Raw genomic sequence first — 21780 nt, forward strand, 5'->3', positions numbered from 1 at the left:
GTGCGTCCTTAACCTGGGGGGGAGGGGGGGCAGGGATCTGAGTGCTGTCCGAGCTCCGCGATCGCGCTGGGCTCTGGGGGGCCTTTGGCACGTGCAGCCACACGTCACCAGTGCCCACCTGCCTGCCTCCCTTCAGGTGTGCGCCACCAGAAACAGGTGTCCCTGGGGCCACAGATTCTGATGCCCCTGCCTGAGCCTGAGCAAAACCCAAAACCTCCCTTCCGCCAACGGCCCAGAAAGGGCAGAAACCGAACGAACCGAAGCTCCGAGTTTGGGCCGTTTTGGCCGACGGCTGTTTGGCCGGAGGGCTTGCTTGAGCCCGGCTCCTTGCCTGGCGGCTCTCGGTCTCTCAGGGGTTGGGGCAACTCCGAGCGGAGGCGTGGGCGCAGGTGAGGGTGCAGGCGGGGACCTGGCAAGGACGTGGGCGTGGATGTGGGTGCGGACACGGGCGTGGACAGGGGTGTGGCCGGGGCTGTGGGTGCAGGTGTGGTGTGGGTGTGGACGCGGGTGTGGACAGGGGTGTGGCCAGGGAGTGTGGGTGTGGAGAGTCGTGTGGACGTGGGTGTGGGCGTGGCCACGAGCGTAGACCGGGGTGTGGCCGGGCGTGGGCGTGGCCAGGGGCGCGGCCACGGGCTCGCATGCCTGACCGGCTTCCGCAGGCCTCTTCTCTCGACCCTCCTGTCCTCCGGACCAGGAGCCTCAGTCAGACACGGGAAGGGGCCCGAGAGTGAACTTAGGGCAAAGTCCCTGCCGCGCAACTGGGGTCGCCCTGCAGGTGCCGTGGGGTCCGTGTCCCCGGCCGGCGTCCTGTCCCAGGCGCGTGCCCCCCGCCCCCACTGTCTGTTCTGCCTCTGTCTGCTGGGCTTCAGCTCCCGTCTGTCTGTGGCCCTCGGGGGACATCTGTCTATTCTAAACAGCGTGCCCTGCAGGTGACCTTGCTTGGACGGCCACCTCGGCTTCGATTCAAAGTATTTCAGGGCGGCCTGGGGGCTCCGTTGGTTAAGTGTGGGACCCTTGATCTCGGCTCAGGTTCATAGATCGAGCCCAGCGTTGGGCTCTGCGCGGACAGCACGGAGCCCGCTTGGGACTCTGTCTCCCTCTCTGCCCCTCCCCCCACTCACACTCTTTCTCTCTCTCAAAACCAATAAATAAACTCAAAAACCTAATTTTATGATTTCCACCAGTGCACCAGAGTGGAATCACATCGATCCCAGGAGGAAGGAGGAGCTGGACAAGAGAGCCGAGGACGGGGAGTTCTGGTGAGTGCCGTCTGAGGGAATGTTCCGGAATGCGACAGGGTCTCCTCGGGGGCTGTTCTTCCCCCCTTTATCCCCCTTCCTGCGTGTCGTAGCATCGAAGACGTACTGTCTGGGCCTGTCCTCCCACGTTCCCGCATCCGTTCATCGGGCAGAGCGCTAAGCTGGGCTTAGCAGTGAGGCAGGGGGACTCCCTCATGGCGGGCGGAGGCAGGTGACAGGGACGCCATGAACGTGACGTGGCCTGGGGACGTGTCTGCAAGTCATTGCTTGGAGTTAGGTCGGAGGACGCCTGCTCAGGCTCCCAAGTGGCCGGCCCGGAGGCAGCACCCGCATGCGGATGGGTCTCTGCCTGGTCCTTACTGCGCCCGGGGGCGGAGGGGGGCTCCCTGATAACACGGAGGCGCCGACAGTAGCAGGGACTCGGACAGCACCCCCGCGGGTGCAGACAGGGTCAGAGCCGGCCGCAGCCGCCCCTCTGTCCTGCCCGCAGGCTCCCCCTTCTCTCCTCTCAGCCCTGCTCTCTTGACCCCCAGCCCTCTGCCTCTTCCGCCCCCAGGATGTCATTTTCGGATTTCTCGAGGCAGTTCTCCCGGCTGCAGATCTGCAGCTTGTCCCCGGACTCCCTGAGCGGCGACCAGCTGCACAAATGGAACCTGGTCCTGTTCAACGGCCGCTGGACGCGGGGCCCCACCGCCGGGGGCTGCCCGAGCTTCCCAGGTGAGGCAGAGGGCCGAGGGGGCCCAGGCCCTTCTGGTGCGCCCTCCCAGGGCTGGCTCCCGGCACGGGCCCCGCGTCTCCCTGGGCTTGGGGGCTCCGGCAGCCCCCCACCCGAGGCCTGAGCCCAGCTAACACCGTCCCTCAGCTTCTGCGTGTTCAGGGTGTCCTCAGGCCCCCCGCCGCCCCCGCCCCCCAAGGGCCTGCTCCTTCTTGTTTAATGTGCCCTTGGCCCCCGGTGCCAAGGCCCCCTGCCCTTTTCTTGGGCTCCTCCCGGCCCCTGGCGGACAGCCTCCCGACTCCGAGAACCTCTGCTGCTTCAACACGCCGCATCCCCCCAGGGTGCGTGTGCGCCTGGGCGGGCAGTGGACACGGAGGCGGAGGGGCCTGAGCCTGGGGGTCCGGACGGCCCCTCCGCCCTCTCCCGGGGCCACCGGAGCCCCACCCCGATGGGGACAGCCTGGTACAACCATCCACGTCTGCACCCCCGGGCCCTCGTCCTGCTGCGGGTGGGGGGCCCTCCTGGCTCCCAGGACGGCACCGACACACGGGCGCACTGAGAAACCCACCGCACGTCTCTAAGGAGAAGTGGAGGAAAGCAAAGCCCGCTGTCTGCGCCCCTCCCTCCCCGGCGCCCCACCCACCCAGCCCTGCCCGGTTCCTGCCCTCCCTGCTCTGAGGCCTACGGCCCCACCGGCTGGTGGAGACCATCGGCCCCCCCCCAGGCAGAGCTGGGCCAGGGCTGTGTCGTGCTGTGCACGCGGCCCCGTAATAAAGTCCCGCGTGCGTGCAGGCCACGTCTCCTCCTTCGTCACCCGCCTCCCAGACCCAAAGCCCCACTCTGGCGGCAGAGACAGCGGGCGCCCACCTGGTTGAACAGGTGCCGGGCCCTGGGAGCGTCGTTTGGGTTCCGGAGCCTCGTGGTACCGCGAGAACACCCACCTCGGAAGGCGCTTTGTAAACTGGGTAGTGTTCCGTGAACGGGGTGTAATATTTTTACGGCCCATTCTGTTCCTCCGGTTCCGTTAAGGAGTGAACAAAAAATGGAGGGATTGCGGTAAAGTTGCATTTGGGAGAAATTAAATATGCTCGCCATTAGCAAGCTCTCAGAGAATGCTGGGAGATTTACAAGGATCACTTAGGGGCTCAGAGCCATGGGGGACAGAGGTCTCTGCACACAATCCCCGTCACCTCCGCATCCTTCCCGCCCTTCTGCGATGGCTTCCTGAAGCCACAGGGGTTTGCCTTTGAAATCCACACACTTGTGCCCTAAATAAACAGTCCTGATGTGGGGATTGGGAAGGCGGGGTCGAGTACGTAATATCACCACTGATAATCCGCGATTCTTGGTCCCCTGCGTGGGCCGTGTCATTTCGTCCAGTTGGGCCCTTCCAAGAAGGATGTGAGAGCCCCCCCATCCCCTCCCCGCCAGGGCCCTTCCCAGAGGATGTGAGAGCCCCCCCTCCTCACCCCCCACCCCCGTCTTCTCCCCCCAGGGCGCTTCCCAGAGGATGTGAGAGCCCCCCTTCCCCTCCCCACCCAGGGCCCAGCCCCCCCCATGGTCCCCTCCCCCCAGGGTCCTTCCCCAGAGGATATGAGAGCCCCCCCATCGCCTCCCCCCCCAGGGCCCTTCCCCAGAGGATGTGAGAGCCCCCCACCGTCCCCTCCCCGCCAGGGCCCAGCCCCCCCAATCCCCTCCCCTCAGGGTGCCGCCTGGGTAAAGCGGTTGAGGCCCCGCGTGGAGATGCCCGTCGGGCCCCTCTTCGGTTGCGCTCTGCCACTTTACTCTGTCACGGAACGCTGTGTGCCCTTGGATGACCCATCTGACCTCTCTGTGCCTTGACTTGTGTAGTCGTGCGCCGAGAGAGTTTTAAGAGTCAAGTCGCAAGTGAAGCGGTCTTTCAAAATACCCGTAGGTGGTGACACAGGGGTGCTTCTCAGCTGCCGACCATTACCCCTCCTGCGCCATCGAGCGAGAGCGTGACCCCGGCCACGTAGGGAGGCCCCGGCCAGGGGATGGACGGTCAGCCCCCCGAGCTGCTTCGGGCCGTGATCTGGGGCAGGGGCCCCCTCTGCGAATGGACAGATGCCCATCAGACAGGTTGTCTCTATAGCCTGTCCTGGGGCGTGACTCCTCCCCCCAAACCTCCTTCCTCAAGGAGGTGGGCCTGTCTCCACAGGCCAGGAGCTGAGAACAGGGGGTGTTAACCGATTCCCCGGGGAAGGCACGGAGGTTACTTGCCAGAGTTCTGGTGTGGCCCCGGGGCCATCGGACCTCAAATATTCCCAGTCCAGCATGTCTGGGCCCCCGGTGGCTCAGATGCCCCCGTGCCAGGTTTCCCGATGTTACGGGATGTGTCTGCTGCTGTGTGGGAGGGGGAGGGGAGGGAGGGGAAGGCTGAGCACCCCGAGAAGACGGCTGGCGGACACCTGCCTACACGCGGCTGCCGTTCTCTGCGATGACCCAGCCCTTCCCTCGTATCCTTCCCTTCCCCCCCGCCCCCCCCATCTCCCGGTGACTTCCAGCCACTCACTGGACCAATCCCCAGTTCAAAATCCATCCGGACAAGGGAAGGGGGGCTCGGCGAGCCCCGCTGCACGGTGCTGCTGGGTCTGCTGCAGAAGAATCGCAGGCGACGGGAGAGGACAGGATAGGGCCTGCTCAGCATCGGCCTCAGTGTCTACAAGGTACTTCCGGAGCTGGGCCGTCCTTCATTCCACACTGGGGGGGTCTTTGCTTGGGATGTTTTGGCCAGTAATTGGGGTGCATCTTTCCTATCACTTGGATATTTCTCATCAAGCACTCTTCTTGCTCCCCCAAATGCCTCTACTGAGGCTTGAATTCCACCATTAGAGATTCATTCCTATGGCTTACACCTCTGCTGTTAACGTCGAGATGTGTAATTCCTTGAAGTTTGCTGGTTATCAAGGGCTCAGTGTTAATGCACTTACTGGACTCTCCCAGTACAGGCTTCTCAGGGGACCGGAGCCAAGAACATGGGGCATGAGGCGCTTGGGTGGGGGGAGGGAGGCTGGATGTGGGAGCCAGACACACCTTTCCTCCCATGCTGGGCAACCTTGAGACCCTTCTCAGAACCCACAGGCATGGCCGGGGTGAGGGCAGCCACCTGGCCACATTTGGTCCTGTCTCTGGGTTAGGGACACCCTCTGTGTCAGGCGGTGCCCTGCTCGGGTTTGCAACAGAAACCACCCCCTGTGACTCCACGGCCTCAGGGACATGTTAAAGCAAGGCCTCGCTGGGAACGAATCGGAAGCCGCCTTTTTACACAGGCAAAGACTCCTTGCCGCAAATTCCGGAGGGGTTCCTGGTGGTGGTTTTTTTTTTTTTTGTAATTTTGTTAAGAATGAATTTCTTGGGAAAAACGCAATTTCAGTCCGGAAGAACACGAGCTGGCTGGAGGCCCGACACCTCAGAATAAAGTGACGCACGAGAAAGGAAGCCCACTGCCGAGCTCCGACCACCCCCTGCCCCTTTCTTCCTCCTGCTTTGGAACGTGAGGGTTTGCAGTTCAGGGTGTGGTATGTGTGCGTCTTCTATGGCGGAAGCGTGCCCGTGGAAAGTGGCCGGTGGGCTGCTGGCCGGAGACCAGAATGTCCGGTAAACAGGCCCAGTGTCACCCCAGCTTGGCCTGTCCCCCCCCACCTAGAGCGTGCAGAGCCCCAGACCGGACTCCTTTTCTGCAGGGATGAAAATCGAGAAGGCGTTTACGAATGTGTGTCAATTGCACGTGCTTTAGCGAGCGTCTGCTTCGTGCCGGTGCTGTGCTGGCGGCTGGGACACGGTTATGCTCTCAGGAGCCGTTAAAACCCCAAATTCAGGGGCGCCTGGGTGGCTCAGTCGGTTGAGCGTCCGGCTTCAGCCAGGTCACGATCTCGCGGTCCGTGGGTTCGAGCCCCGCGTCGGGCTCTGGGCTGATGGCTCAGAGCCTGGAGCCTGTTTCCCGTTCTGTGTCTCCCTCTCTCTCTGCCCCTCCCCCGTTCATGCTCTGTCTCTGTCTCAAAAATAAATAAAACGTTAAAAAAAAAAATTTAAAACCCAAGTTCAGCTGAGTGAACGTTAAAGACCGTACTGGCTTTGTTCAGTGACTTGTGAATCGGGCAGCGTCCCATTTGGCAAGGAGGGAGGAGCCCTGGTTACAGGCACAGGGTGGGAGAGGGGAGTTCCAGGGAGGGGCGGATCGGTTCAGGCTGGGTCACCTTCCTTTGGGGGACAGCTGGGGTCTGTCAGGTGGGTCACCTCTCTGGTGCAGCCCAGTGACTACAGATGAACTGGGTTGAGATTTCATCCCTACAAGAGGATCAAAGTGTCGTCCAGTCAGGTATCAAGTGTCACTGGTTGTGGGAACACCTAGGGCTGCGGGGAGCACCTGACGTTGTAGGGAGCATCTGATGTTGTGGGGAGCACCTGGGGTTGTGGGGAGCACCTAGGGATGTAGGGAGTACCTGGGGGTGTAGGGAGCACGTGGGGTTGTCAGGAGCACTTGGGGTTGTAGGGAGAACCTGAGGATGTAGGGAGCATCTGATGTTATGGGGAGTACCTGATGTTGTAGGGAGCACCTAGTGTTGTGGGGAGCACCTAGGGATGTAGGGAGTACCTGGGGGTGTAGGGAGCACGTGGGGTTGTCAGGAGCACCTGGTGTTGAGGGGAGCACCTGGCATTGTAGGGAGCACGTAATGTTATAGGGAGCACCTGATGTTATGGGAAGCATCTGATGTTGGGAGCACCTGGGGTTGTGGGGAGCATCTAGGGATGTAGGGAGTACCTGGGGGTGTAGGGAGCACATGGGGTTGTCAGGAGCACCTGGGGTTGTGGGGAGAACCTGAGGATGTAGGGAGCATCTGATGTTGTGGGGAGCACCTAATGTGGGGAGCATCTAACATTGTAGGGAACACTTGATGTGGGGAGCACCCGGTGTAGGGAGCACCTGAGGATGTAGGGAGCACCTGGTGTTATGGGGAGCACCTGATGTTGTAGGGAGCATCTGATGTGGGGAGCACGTATAACTGACTTGGAAAGCTCTGTGCGTGTGCAATCTGGAGACCTGTGTAGTTTGAAAGCTGACACTGTTTGGGAAGCAGCCCTGACACCCCGAAGGCTAAAGAGCCCAGGTGTCCGTTCTCTCTGTCCCCTGTTACCTTCCTGCTGTGACAACAGGCTCAGGCCAGGTAGGCCTGTCATTTGTACCCAGGATCCTGCATCTCTAAGGTGACCGTCCCTCTCCTTCCATGGGCCTTGCTTTTCCTGGTCTGTGCTCTCCGTGCCAGTCTGTGAGATATCATCTGCCCCTGGGATGTCAGTCCTGAGTGAGGGACGTGGGGTCCCGGCCCCTGGGGTATCGGTCCTGAGGGACGTGGGGTCCTGGCCCCCGGGGGTGTCAGTCCTGAGTGAGGGACATGGGGTCCTGGTCCCGGGGTGTCAGTCCTGAGGGACGTGGGGTCCTGGCCCCTGGGGTGTCAGTCCTGAGGGACGTGGGGTCCTGGTCCCCGGGGTGTCAGTCCTGAGTGAGGGACGTGGGGTCCTGGCCCCCGGGTGTCAGTCCTGAGTGAGGGACGTGGGGTCCTGGCCCCCGGGTGTCAGTCCTGAGTGAGGGACGTGGGGTCCTGGCCCCTGGGGTGTCAGTCCTGAGGGACGTGGGGTCCTGGTCCCCCGGGGTGTCAGTCCTGAGGGACATGGGGTCCTTGTCCCCGGGGTGTCAGTCCTGAGGGACGTGGGGTCCTTGTCCCCGGGGTGTCAGTCCTGAGGGACGTGGGGTCCTGGTCCCGGGGTGTCAGTCCTGAGGGACGTGGGGTCCTGGTCCCGGGGTGTCAGTCCTGAGGGACGTGGGGTCCTGGCCCCTGGGGTGTCAGTCCTGAGGGACGTGGGGTCCTGGCCCCTGGGGTGTCAGTCCTGAGAGACGTGGGGTCCTGGTCCCCGGGGTGTCAGTCCTGAGGGATGTGGGGTCTTGGCCCCTGGGGTGTCAGTCCTGAGTGAGGGACATGGGGTCCTGGCCCCTGGGGTGTCAGTCCTGAGTGAGGGACGTAGGGTCCTGGTCCTGGGGTGTCAGTCCTGAGGGACGTGGGGTCCTGGCCCCCAGGGTGTCAGTCCTGAGTGAGGGACGTGGGGTCCTGGCCCCTGGGGTATCAGTCCTGAGGGACGTGGGGTCCTGGTCCCCGGGGTGTCAGTCCTGAGTGAGGCACGTGGGGTCCTGGCCCCCGGTGTCAGTCCTGAGTGAGGGACATGGGGTCCTGGTCCCGGGGTGTCAGTCCTGAGTGAGGGACATGGGGTCCTGGCCCCCGGGTGTCAGTCCTGAGTGAGGGACGTGGGGTCCTGGCCCCTGGGGTATCAGTCCTGAGGGACGTGGGGTCCCGGCCCCCAGTTGTCAGTCCTGAGGGACGTGGGGTCCTGGTCCCGGGGTGTCAGTCCTGAGGGATGTGGGGTCCTGGCCCCTGGGGTGTCAGTCCTGAGAGACGTGGGGTCCTTGTCCCCGGGGTGTCAGTCCTGAGGGACGTGGGGTCCTGGTCCCGGGGTGTCAGTCCTGAGGGACGTGGGGTCCTGGCCCCTGGGGTGTCAGTCCTGAGAGACGTGGGGTCCTGGTCCCCGGGGTGTCAGTCCTGAGGGATGTGGGGTCCTGGCCCCTGGGGTGTCAGTCCTGAGTGAGGGACATGGGGTCCTGGCCCCTGGGGTGTCAGTCCTGAGTGAGGGACGTAGGGTCCTGGTCCCGGGGTGTCAGTCCTGAGGGACGTGGGGTCCTGGCCCCCAGGGTGTCAGTCCTGAGTGAGGGACGTGGGGTCCTGGCCCCTGGGGTATCAGTCCTGAGGGACGTGGGGTCCTGGTCCCCGGGGTGTCAGTCCTGAGTGAGGCACGTGGGGTCCTGGCCCCCGGTGTCAGTCCTGAGTGAGGGACATGGGGTCCTGGTCCCGGGGTGTCAGTCCTGAGTGAGGGACATGGGGTCCTGGCCCCCGGGTGTCAGTCCTGAGTGAGGGATGTGGGGTCCTGGCCCCTGGGGTATCAGTCCTGAGGGACGTGGGGTCCCGGCCCCCAGTTGTCAGTCCTGAGTGAGGGACGTGGGGTCCTGGCAGATCGTTCAGTCAGGACACAAAGTAAAAACCTAGAGGCTTTCCCCCTTCGGATTTCTGGGGTTTGGTGGTCCAGACGGCCTTCCCATCAGCGACTTTGCAGTGTCAGAAATGCAGTCTGTCTGCAAGTTGTGGGGAGGGCCGCGAGGCACGGAGGGGGGCCCTGCTCCGGCGGGTGACCTGCCCTCTTCTTCTGCCCTGCAGGTCCCCAAAGACGTAAGCCAGCACCTGCAGAGGCGTCTTCCTCCCACACCATCCCAAGAGCTGCTGACCCTGGCAGGTGGCAAAGACCAGGTCGGCTCCCGCCCTGCCCCCGAGGCGGGGGGGGGGGGGCAGTGGTGACCTTTGCTCCTGTGTGCCGGTGACCTGATCTGAGCCAGGTGATTACTGAGGGCACCTCCTTATCTAGCTAGCAAAATGAGCACCCTGATCGCTGATAAGAGGAAGAGGCACCAACTTTATCTTTTTGGCTCCCGGCTTTTCCTGCGCGTCCTCAGTGACACAACATCGTTGTCACCCTCACGTCGGGGTTCCCCCAGCTCCCCGTGCGCTGGGCCGGCCGCAGGCAGAGCCCCAGACAGACAGCACCTCCGGGGAGGGGCCGGGCCTGGCTCCACGAAGTCCGGCCCCTTCCTTCCGGCCCCTCCCGTGAGCCCCTCCTTGGCTGCCCTCGGCCACCCCTGGGCAGCTGTAAAAAATCGTCACGTCCAGGCCGCACCCCAGACCGCCTACGCGGTGACCCCAGCGTGCAGCCGAGCTTGAGAACCACGGCTCCGTCTGGGGGCCCTCGGGGTCACACGGAGGTGCGTTTTCCCACTGCATCGCACCCCCACTTTCCTGGGGCCGTGAGCCGGGCCGGCTTCTCAGGCCCCAGCCCGTGCCTCGGTCCAACGCCGCAGACCCCGGCCAGGTCCGCCCGCCTGCTGGCTCCCAGACGCGGGTCACTGGTTGTGGGCGTCACGCGGGACCAGTGCAAGGTGGGGAGCCCGGAGCTGTTCCCATGAGGAAGTAACTAAATCCAGATCTGTGTCAGGTCTGGGGACGCTGGCTCCCATCAGACACGTCCCCTTCAGGAGAGAGAGAGAGAGAGGTCACTCGAATGCACAGTGTGCATCCTGGGGCCCTCCACGGTCACCATGGATCCCTTGCTCTGCAAGTGTGGGCTCCTCGGGGTCCCCGGGGTTGTGAGCACGCGGCCACCCCAGGAACTCTGGGGCAGGCTGAGACCGTGCACTTCTGACACATCCCCAGGGACGCTCCTGCCGCCCTGGGCCCACCTGCCGTTGACATGCACCGTCACTGGGCCACGCCTTGATGGCACGTGTGGGCCAGGGACCCGGTGGCCCACACCTGTCTGGGGCCCCTGGAAGGACAGAGGGGCCCCTGTTGCCTCAGTGTCCTCCAGTTCAGAGGCCGTGGGCTCTGTACCTGCCCCACTGGCTCTAGGACCGTGTGTCCCCTTCCTGACCCGCTCTGAAAGAGTGTGCGTCCCCAAGTCGGCTTTACTGCTGGTGCCCTGCTCCCCCCACTGCCGTCATCAGGGACGGCGACAATGACGCTCTGCCCTTGGCTGTGGCCCTACTGGCTGCACCCCTAGCGTTCTCTGGCCCAGAATAGGACAGTTCACGGGGGCGGGGGGGTCCTAAGAGCGCCGTTGACCTCGGACCCAGGTCGGCAGGGCCTGCCTGGGGATCCCTGACCGGGCAGTAGGGGGCAGGTGGCCCCGCTTTCCACCCCCGCTTCGCAGACCTGTGATCCGAAGAGGGTCTGGAGACTGTGGGTGGACACTGTCCCCGCCGGGGTGGGCGCTGCAGGGCCGGGTCACATAGAAGGTCGCAGCCCTGCAGCGTCACGTGCAGGCGTGAAGACACCGAGCGCGGAGGCTGAATCACAGCGGTCCCAGCGGTCCCAGCGCCGGCACCTGCGGCCACTAATTAGCCTGTGACACACACCAGCCCCTCCCACCACACGTAGACGGGTCACCGGGTCACCGGGGGCAGCGTGCTGGGCCCGGGGGCGGAACTGGCAGCTCGCCCCACCCCCCCACCCCGTCAGCTTGCAAGACGGTTTCCCCCAGGCCAGCAGGCCCTCTTGGCTGCTTCTGTTCGCCAAGCAGGATTTAAGCGCCTCTGGGGCCAGGCCTGAGCTGGGGCCCAGCACTGCCCAGTTACAGCCGCAGAGAAGGGTCAGTGGGACGGGCGGTGGGTGGTTTGCGAGGTCAGATCCCCAGCGGGAAGCGCGGCGCACCCTGGAGACCCCGCCGTGCTTCGCCGGGGAGGGGCAGGGGTCTGCACCGAGGCCCCAGCAAGGCAGACCCTCAGACGGGGCCCTAAATACATGTGGGGACCGACACGGGTGAGTCCCCAGCAGAGTCCGGGCCTGCCACTCCTCGGGTCAGCCATCCCCAGGTCCCCAGATCAGACCGGGCGACCAAACTCTCGAACCCCGTCCCCCACGATGCTCCCCAATTCTCCGCACACTGACCCTACCCCCGCTTTGTGCAACAGCAGAGCCCAGCCGACGCGCCCCCGGTCCGGGACTTCTTCCTGGGCCGCCAGCCCACGGCCGGCTCCGACTGCAGCTGCCCCCGGGGGAACCTGCTGGTGCGGCCCTTCCAGGACGGCGACTTCTGCCTGAGGGTGTTCTCGCAGGGCAAGGCCACAGCCCTGTGCGCGTCCTGTCCCTCCGTGATGCCGGGCAGGCGGGGTTCCCGGGCGGGGGCGCACAGGGCCGACAGGTGACAGCCTGGCTCACCTCCACTGGCCCCAGAGGACTCTGTAAACTCCCTGTTCCCCGGGCCCTTTACGCCGTCTACAGGGTATATACACCCCATAGACTGTTTGCTTAAAGACGGTCAAGGCCGGAGAGAAGGGGCGCCAGTAACATCTGGGCCCAGGGGTTTCTTCAGCAGAGAGGCCCCTGGGCCCAGAGAGTGGGAGCCGGAGGGAGCACGGCCTCCTCCACCTCCTACACGTGCATGCGTGTACACGCATGCACATGCACACACACATACACACACATGTATACACACACCCACTCCACATGCGTACACACATATGTGCACACACAGACGGGCACACACATACCTGCACACACATGCACACACACATGTACGCACATACATATGCATGTGCACACACACACATACACGCACATGTATATACACATGCACATGCATGCATGCACATATGTATACCCTCCACAGTGCACACACATACATACACACATGCATATGCACACACACGTATATACACACACACACAGAAACCCCCACTTGTGCGCACACACACACTCACATACATATACACATATACACACATGTATACACACACATGCACACCCCCACATGCGTACACACATGCATACACACACGGATGTGCACACACATGCACACACACATATACACACATGCACACACATACATATGCATGTGCACATACATACATACATATACGCACATGTATATACACATGCACACACATGCATGCAAATATATACCCCCACACGTGCACACACATACATACACACATGCATATGCACACACACGTATATACACACACAGATACCCCCACACGTGCACACACATTCACATACATATACACACATACACACATGTATATACACATGCACACACATGCACACCCCCACACACATACACACACGGACGTGCACACACATGCACACACGTATACACACATACATGTGCATGTGCACACACATACATACACATACACACATGTATATACACATGCACACGCATGCATGCACATATATATATACCCCCCACGTGCACACACATACATACACACATGCATACGCACACACATATACACATGTGCACACACATACACACATATATATCCCCGTCCACCACACACACACACCATACCACACACCACATACATGGTTGCAGGTGCACACGGCTGTGGGCTTGCCGGCTCCTTGCCCAGAGACAGTGACTATAGGATTCACAGAGCTGGGTCCCCAGAGAGGACAGAGGGGACTGGGTGGGGAGAGAACTCTCCACGACTGGGGGCCAGCAGGGCCGAGATTTCAGAATTCACGAAGGGTCACCGAGCTGGGCGTTTCTGTCTGGTGATGACCCGGGTGGGGAGGGGACCGAGGTGGGGGAGGAAAGCTGGTAAAGATTCTGTTTATGCAGTTTGGGTGCCAGTAGGGTCTGAAGGTCTTGGGCGGGAAGCCCATCCTGCAGAAAAGTGAAATACTTCCTGAAAGAACGTGGCCGTCAGTGGTGCGTTTCACTTACCGGTATTTGTTTTTCCTCCTTTTGTGTTTCAGGGAGACGGGAGGTGTGGTAGCTGGAAACCCACAGGAGGTAGGAATCTCTCGGAACACCGAGCTCTGGCTCGTGGGGCTTTCTTGTTGATTCGTAAATGTTCTTTATATGTTAAGGATCATAACCTTTTATTCATCAGGGCCACAACACTTCCTAGGTTCTGGCCCTTCCTGCCAAAGACCAGGCGGCGTCAGTGGGACCCAGGTTTGGTGGCACCTCCGTCCCTCGGGGGGGGGGCCGGGCCGTATGTCCCCCACGTGCAGTGGGCAGGACCCTCAGACAGAACAGCCTGGGCCCTTCTGTGCAGGGCAGAGAAGGCGGTGGGTGAGAGGTAGGCCCCAGGCTTTCAGGGACAGATGGTGGGAGCGAATGAAGCCGCTGAAGGAGAGCTCATCCAGAAACGCCAGACACGGGCCACTCCCTTTACCCTCTGTCCTCACCCCGTCCTCCGTGCGCTGTCCCTTTTCTCCCGCGGCGCGTGTGGGGGCAGCACGCGGAGGGGCTGCTCCGTGAGGGGTCGTACTGTCCGTGTCCCGGGCACTCGGGGTGGGAGGGACGGCCTCCGGGGCACTGCCGCCATCTGCCCCGCGGCTGGGGTGTCTGCAGACGCGCACGGGTGCCCCGCGGCTGCGGGTTTGGGTCTCGGACCGAATGGGGCAGACGTGCTCCGTCGCCGGCACCTGTCGAGTTTGTGAGCTCGTGTTTCTGCAGGGGGAGGAGAAGCCGGGGCTTCGCTCGATCAGTGCCATCCTTCTGTTTGAACTCCGGCAGGGTCCACGCACGCTGTGGGGCTGGTGTCAGGTGAGCCGTGGCGTTTCTGTCACGAGTTCGTGAGGCACTGTCCGCGCTCGCATTCCGGTCACCGCCCCTGCCAGGGCTCAGCCGTCGCACCTGCCCCGAGGCGCTTTCCCGGCTGGCGGCTCTCGGTCACCGGAGCTGCCCGGGCCCCACCCGCAGCAGTGGCCCAGCCTCCTGGTGGACCTCTCCCCAGCCCCCCGCCGCCTCTCTCGCTGCCGTCCCGGGGGGGTCCGAGAGGCCGCTGTGCCCGCGTGGAGGGAGCGGGTCGGAGCCCGCAATTCAGGTGGTTGGACCCATCCTTCACTTTCACCCTTTTTGGTTCCTGTTAAATCAACTTAGTCCTGGCCCTACGCCCCCCTGCATCAGGCGGGTGGGAATTCAGCCCAGAGACTGTGGGGGCTCCCCGCGGCCCCCTCCCGTGGTCTTGGGGTTTTCCGAAGCACAACACAACGGAAGACTCTTCCGGTCCCGGGTGCTCGCTGCTGTCCCCAGAGACGCCCCGTCAGCTCACGGCGCTGCCCCAGGCCTTCTGCGCGAGGTCTGGGGCTCCCACCCTTTGTGAACCAGGAGCCCCCAGGCCTGGGGCCCAGCCTTCCCTCCTGAGGTCCCACGGAGCCGTGAAGGGCTCCCAGGACCCCAGGGTCCCCGACGCACACGCACACGGGGATCACGTCTGCAGGGGACTCAGGACTTACAGAAGACAGGGACAGTCCTTGCCTTCAAGGACTTCCCTTCTCCTCCCTCCAGTCATGACAGTCGGATGTTCGAGAGCCCGACTGTCCGCCTGGAGGGGGGCGAACAGACACTTGGGATTTAGGTGTGGTCTTGGTCTGTTGGGTGACACGCTGACCACGGTTTCTGCGTGGGTAAAGCGTGGTAAAGCAGGTAAAGCGTGGGCAGGGGTGAGGCCGGCCATGAGTGGTGAACGAGATGCTGGCACGCAGCCCGTGGCCATCGAAGGACAGCGTCGCCAGCACTCTGGCACTCTCTCCAGCGCGGTGTTGGTTCGTGCTTTTCCGAGCGGTGGTTCTAGAACACCGACTTGGCTTTCTGGAAACTCCTGGAGACATCCGGGACGCGTGTGACGGTTGGAGGAGAGCCCGTGTCAGGCTGGAAAGTCTCTGGACAGACCCGTTCGTGGAATGATCGGTCATTGTCATGGGACGTTGACACACACCAGCTCGCATGTGCTTCTCTGACCCGCCCCCCCCCCCACCGCCCCGCAGGCCCAGTCATTTAACAACAGAGGGAGGAGGGAAGGGGGCTCGGAGCCTGAGCCCGAAACCACCGAGCGACCCCTGTGGTGTTTGAACTCCCGTCTTCCGGCTCCGACTCCCGCTCCTCCCACTGGGCTGTGGCCTCGGCCAGTCTCCGATCCCGTGGCTGCTTGAGAGCCTGCTGGATGCTAAGAAAACACATACAGACACTACATACCCGAGGGTCTCGGCGGGGGCGGGGGAGGGGGGGCTCTGGGATGGAGATTCTCTGCTGTCAGTGTTTCTGTCCTTCTCTGAGAGCAACTCAGGACTGAGACTGGAAATTCAGGGCTGGTGGGATCACTCCCCACAGCGGAGAGGGGACGCGCCTGCCCGTGGCGCGTGTGCGGTAGGAACGGGCAGCGAGGGACGTGGGGTCTTCACTCTCCCAGCGACCCCGGCCTAACCCTGGTCGTGCTTCCCGCCAGCCGCACCCCCGGGAGGTGGGCCAGGAGGACAGCCAGCCCGGGAGCCTGCTGGGGAAGGTTGCGGGGAAGGTGAGCGGGGCCCCACGACCTCCCAGACAGGCAGGGGGTGTCCAAGAACTCAGGCCACCTCAGCCTTTGTCCCCTAGAGTCCCTGTGAGCCCAGAGGGTGGCTCCACCCTCATGGCCTGGTCACCTCCCACAGGCGCACCTGCTGTTAGCATCACACTGGGGCTCAGGCTCCAACACGCGGATTTGGGGGCACAGACGTTCTGTCCTTAACAGGAGGAGAAAAACAATATTCTCCACCCCCCGGGGAAGTCCAGGGGCACTTAAAAATTTTTTTAAATGTTTTTATATTTTATTTTTGAGAGAGAGAAAGAGAGAGAGAGTGGGGGGAGGGGCAGAGAGAGAGGGAGACCCAGAATCCCAAGCAGGCTCCAGGCTCCGAGCTGTCAGCACAGAGCCCGACGCAGGGCTGGAACTCATGAACTGTGAGATCATGACCTGAGCCGAAGTCGGACGCTCAACTGACTGAGGCCCCCAGGCACCCCTATTTTTTAGAGCGAAGGATGGAATAGAAGAAAATACAGAGGAAGCCTTTGCAGGAAATGAAGCCTGCCTACGCTCCCTTTGTGTAGCCATTCAGGCTGCTTGTGCAAAAATGGGTCTATTCACGTTTTTGACGGTCACTCGGACCAGTACTTTACTGACAGGGCCTCGTTGCCGTGGCCGCGGAGGGATCGTATCTTATTGAGAACGCAGACAACAGTGAACAAAACAGCCTGTCTCCCCTCCCCTGCTGGTGGGGCCGCGCTGGTCGCTGTCCCTGCTGTGCCGGCTGAGGGGCCTCCAGAGGGACAGGCCGAGGTCTGGACACAGGCTCTCGATACCCCTCCCTTTCCTGGCAGGCAGAGGGTGGTGGGGTCTTAGCGCGGGCGCCCGGGGGGGCTTTGGGAGCACTCCCCTTGTCCCTGGGAGCCGAGCCAGGGCCCGGGTGGAGGGGCTGCGGGGTGCACACGGTGACACCACACGTCACCAGGGGAGGAGACGCGGCTGAGGTCACACGGCCACCGCAGCCCAGCACCCTTCTCGGCACCTCGTGTGTCCCCTGCTGAGGCCTGTCCCCGGGTGAGCTTTAAAGGACGAACGAACCTTCCCTCTGGCTCCGGTGTGTGCCCTTTCCTGGACAGCTGGAGGAGTGACCCTTGGGGTCAGACCTCGTTAGGTGTCCAACCCTAGCCCTGTCCCTCGGTGGGTGTGAGGCCACATCACATGGAAAGCCACGTCGCATCGTGACTGTAGGTGTGGACGGTTTACAGAAGCACACGGCACCACGGAGGCCGTGTGGCTCTGGGGGTTTGAGGACGCTGGACGTTGGGTGTGTGGCTGGGTCCGTGTCAGCTCCTGGTCCCGTCCCTCCCTCACTCCTGCTAGACTGGGGCAGGGGTGGGGGGGTGGAGCCGGGAGGGTGGAGGTGGGCCCGCGGGTGGAGGAGGGGCCGGCACCCGGCTGAGCGGGGGCAGAACCCGGAGGGCAGGGGAGGCGGTGGCCCAGCGAGGGGAGCCCTGGGGAGACGGGCTGGGGCCGATCAGGGCGCGGGCAGCGGCCTGACAGCCCCCCCCCCCCCCCGCCCCGCTCTATGCTCCAGGCCTGGCTTCTGCCTCTGCTGAGGAAGGGGTGAGAGATGGGGGGACGCCTGCGGGGCCTTCGGCTCCTTCCTCCGTGGCTCCCGGGGTGCAGGTGAGGTGGAGGCCCGGGCGCAGCTCCAGCAAGGTGCCCGTAACGCTGTACGCCCGCTCGCCCCTGCCGTTCCGGGTGGTCTTGAGCAAAGCACTCGACCTCTCTGGGCCTCAGTTTCCCTCTCCACAGAATGGGGATGCGGGTGGTTTCGCCGGGGGCGGGGGCGGTGGTCGTTCCGAGGACACGGAACAGGGTTGCCCGCATTGGCGGCTTGGCTGAGAACTCACCGTAACTCTCGTTATCCCGCTTAATCACCGAGCAGCCTCGGGGGCGAGTGTTCCTATTAGTGTCATTCCCGCTCCATGGGGGAGGGGACCAGAGACGGGCTCGGGGAGGTCCGCTCCGCTGTCCACATCCTGATTCCCGCCCCCCCTTCCATTCCAATGTTTAGAAACAGACGTAAAATTCGGGGGATTCGACATCAACACTTGCAGGGAGATGATCAGCTTGATGGACGGACGTATCCTTTGATGTTTCCCTTTTCCCGGAGTTTGACGACTCCCGACCTTTCCCAGTGAGAAGGGAGGGAAGGGCCTAGAAGGCGCGGAGCGCGTGTCCGTGGGCTGCGCGCAGTAAGGAAGAGTGCGCCTGCCCACTCATTCCTCCGGAAGCCCGCCACTCTCTGCTTCACAGGTGGGAATGACAGGTGGGACACTGACAGGTGGGAAATGACAGGTGAGGACACTGAGGCACAGTGGAATCCAGAGACAGCAAATGCCCCTGTGCCTTTCTCCTGTTAATCCCACCTTCCTAACCCTAATCCTATCCCTACCCCCTCCCTTCCTCCTCCTGCCCCTCCCCCTCTCCTCCCTCCCCTCCTCTCCCCTCCCCTTTTTCACCTGTCTCTCCCTCCCTCTCCCCTCCCCTTCCATTTCTCCCCTCCCCCTCTTCCTCCCATCAACCCCTCCTTTTCCTCCTCCCCCTCCCTTCCTCTCCCCCTCCTTCCCCCTCCTTGCCCCTCCCCTCCCCTCCTCTCTCCCTTTGCCTCCCCCTTCTCTCCTTTTCCCCTCCACTCCCTGCCTCTCCCCCCTCCTCCTTCCCTTTCTCCTTTTCCCTTCCCCTTCACCTCCTCTACCCTTCCTTTCCCTCCCCCTCCTTGCCTCTCCCTTCCCCCTCCCCTCCTCGGTCTCACCTCTCTCCCCTCCTCTTCCCTCCTCTCCTTGCCTCTCCCCTTCTCTCCCCCTCCCTTTCTCTCTCCCCTCCCCCTTCTCACCTGTCTCCCCCTCCCTTCCTCTCCCCTCCCCTTCTCACCTTTCTCCCCTCCCCTCCCCCCTCCTTGCCTCTCTTCTCCTCTCCCCTCCCCTCCTCCCCTCTTCTCTCCTCCCCCTCCCCTCCCCACCTCTTCCCCTTCCTTCCAGTCCTCCTCTCCCCTCCCCCTCCACACCCCTCCCCTCTTCTGTTCTGTCTCCTGCAGTAACACAGCTCTCCCATGGCCACCACCGCTAGTTTAGAATTATCGCAGGAGATAAAATCCGTTTGTCTTCTCCTGGCCTCAAGTAACCTCACTTTACACTGAAGACGTGTGGGAGTTTTCGGAAGGAATGGGAAGGGTGTTCCAGGTGGAAGGAACGGCGTCCGTGAAGGCGCAGAGGGAGAATGGTCCAACATCTCCTCCTGGAACCTTGCCTGGGGCCGCCGTCCTCCAGAGCGTGGAGGTCAAGGCCCTTTCTCTGAGGCGGAGGCTTGGCGCGTCCTCAGTCTTCGGGATGGGTGTGCGCAGCAGTCCCGCAGAGTGGTTAACGCTCGCACAGTAAATGTGCGTGGTCCACAGAAGAGAGGTCCCCCCAGAGCTGAGCAGTGGCCCCTGGGGAAGCTCCGAGCCCCTTCTAGGCGCTGACACGCACTGCTGATGACTTTTCTGTTGACATATGGCATTCTAGCCAACTAGTTGTTACAATTACCAGTTACAGAGATAACCGACTAGTTGTTGCAATCACAGGTCACGGAGATTTAAGTCTGGAAGCGACTTTCCAGGGCCTCTAGACCAGCGCTCTCAATAACCAGCACGACGGGATGTTAGGTGCTCCTTAGCGATGCTGCTCCAAGGTCTTTGGGCTCACGACCTGCCCTTTGCTCTGCGCCTGACCTCAGAGGGGGCCGTAGTGGGTGCCTGACTCTTTAATCTTCATTTGAATTGGTTTCCCCCCACCCTACCCACCGTGGTCCCCCCGGGGCCCCGCTCCCTGCACACGTGGGTGGCTCACTGAGGCCTTACGACAGGACCGTCACTGTGGTCACAAGAGAAGGTGGTCCTGTGGACTGTGGGCGTGTTGGCCTTTACGGAGCCCAGAGCCATGGAAAGGGCACCCTGGGGCTGGCAGAATTCAGGGTGATCTGGCTGAAATTCAGAGGTACCTGGTGAGTCTTCCCTTCTGGGGTGGGGGCTGTCCTGGGGGGGGCCTCCTGGGTCGTGTTTCCAGCCCCTTGCCCCCCAGGTGGGGACTGTCCTGGGGGGACCTCCTAGGTTGTGTTTCCAGCCTCTCGCCCCCGAGGTGGGGCATATCCTGCAGGGGGGCCTCCTAGGTCCTGTTTCCAGCCCCTCGCTCCCCCTGCAGGTGGGGGACATCCTGGGGGGGCGCCCTTCTCAGTCCTGTTTCCGGCCCCTCGCCCCCCCAGGCACTCAGTCCTGGTCTGTTTCCCACCCTAGTCTGCACAGATGCTGATCACGGTCAAACCCAGCACAGAACCCGGACATGTGGTTCAGGAGGGCCCGGGACGGCAATGAGGTGCCAGTGCCGAGCCCTTCGAGGAACGCCCTGCCGTTCAGGGGGCAGAGGGGACATCTCTGGCCCTCAGCCCAGCTCTCACCTTTGTTCCGGAAGCTTCTTGGGGGTCAGGGAAGCCGTGAGTGGAGGGCGTAGCTCTGGCAGGGCCCCCAGAGGCTCTTTCTACCTGGTTTCTCTTCTGCTCTAGTTGGTTTATGGGGAAACCGATCACACCCACTCGGGGGCCGTCGACGCCCACGACCTGAGGGTGGCCCTCAGGAAAGCAGGTGAGGACGTGCGGTGCAGACGAGCCTCGGGGACGGGCGTCTCACTGTAAATACTCCTACTGGGCTGGCGATCATGGCGGTGACTCTCCTCTGTGGGGCATCCACGTGACGGTGGCTTGAGCGCCTTCCCCCCCAGGGGTCTGTTCAGCGCGACATCCAGGCTTCTCCCGGGGCCCTCGCGGCTGCTGGGAGGGTGCGGGGCAGAAGGCGCCCTTTGTGCCGGGGCCACGGGCCTAGTTCAGCGCCAGGCTTGTCCTGAGGCGGGGCGGCTCCCAGGATTGCCATGGGGTGACTACGAGACCTTGGAGGAGGCCGGCCGTGTCAGTCCGAGCCCCACCCTGCCGTGACCCAGGCCCTCCCTGCGGGTTTCACGCTCAGCAGCCGGGGGCAGCAGACCCTTGCCCTGTGGTACACCACGGCAGATGCTGCATCGACTTCGATGGCTTCTCTGCCTGTGTGACCGGCCCGGAGGCCCTCTTCGGTGAGTCCCTGTCCCTCAGTCCCTCCCAGTTCGCTGCAGGTGCGGGCGGCGGTGGGGGGGGGGGCAGGGGCAGGTTGGTCGGTGGAGCCAGGAGGACCTCCTGGGGGAGGTGGGGCCCACTCAGGCCACGCCCAAGGTCAGAGACTGCCTTTCTTGGAGACTCCAAAAGCTGCTGCCGCATCAATAGTTTGCCCGCTCGCTCGTGGTTCAGGTTGTTGACTGCTAAGTGCAATCACTGGGCCAGGCTGATGGCGTCCCCGTAGTGGTGAAATGGCTTTCACCGTCTGTTGTCACCTGTGCCTCCCTGGGGATCATGTCAGTGGGGCTGGAGACCGCTCGGATGGGCAGTGAGTGGGCTCCCTCCCCGTCGGGCTGTGGCCTCACGACAAGGCGTCCTGCTAAGGGAGGGGTTTCTTCACTGAGGGCCGGGAGGTGGTTCTAACGGGAGCGGGCGGGGCAGCCAGACGCGAAGCTGACAGAGGGGGTCATCCGCCAAGGGGGCCACCGTGGTCTGTCCGCAGTTCCCTCTTCCCTCCACTGCCTGGAAACAATGGCAGGTTCCTAGAGCTTCGGAGGGTGGAGAGGACCAGAGACCGTCTCCGCTCACAACTGCGGTTTGTCCCCTGGGGCAGGGGGCCACGTGCCCCCCAACCCACCCTGCGCGCTAAATCTACGCGCAGCTTTTCAGAGTCCCTGAGGCAGGCGGGAGCTGGGGGGTCAGGGAGGGGCTTCCTGGGG

General features: G+C 62.8%; 1 protein-coding gene across 1 annotated transcript in view; it reads left to right on the plus strand.

Annotated features, from left to right (window-relative positions):
• LOC124509889 (calpain-8-like) overlaps positions 1-21780 on the plus strand; it is a 50905-nt gene that overhangs the window by 21487 nt on the left and 7638 nt on the right. The window contains 16 exon segments of the mRNA XM_047076480.1: positions 1185-1259; positions 1816-1976; positions 4500-4539; positions 4541-4661; positions 9255-9344; positions 11558-11787; positions 13350-13386; positions 13954-14148; positions 15830-15898; positions 17570-17762; positions 17961-18029; positions 19855-19911; positions 19914-19927; positions 20483-20561; positions 20873-20974; positions 20977-21042. Coding sequence (XP_046932436.1) covers positions 1185-1259; positions 1816-1976; positions 4500-4539; positions 4541-4661; positions 9255-9344; positions 11558-11787; positions 13350-13386; positions 13954-14148; positions 15830-15898; positions 17570-17762; positions 17961-18029; positions 19855-19911; positions 19914-19927; positions 20483-20561; positions 20873-20974; positions 20977-21042 — 1598 coding nt within the window.

Source organism: Lynx rufus, unplaced genomic scaffold, assembly GCF_022079265.1.
Source record: "Lynx rufus isolate CCGP_SWC_20201006 ecotype Redwood Valley unplaced genomic scaffold, mLynRuf1.p SCAF_15, whole genome shotgun sequence".
Taxonomy (NCBI): domain Eukaryota; kingdom Metazoa; phylum Chordata; class Mammalia; order Carnivora; family Felidae; genus Lynx; species Lynx rufus.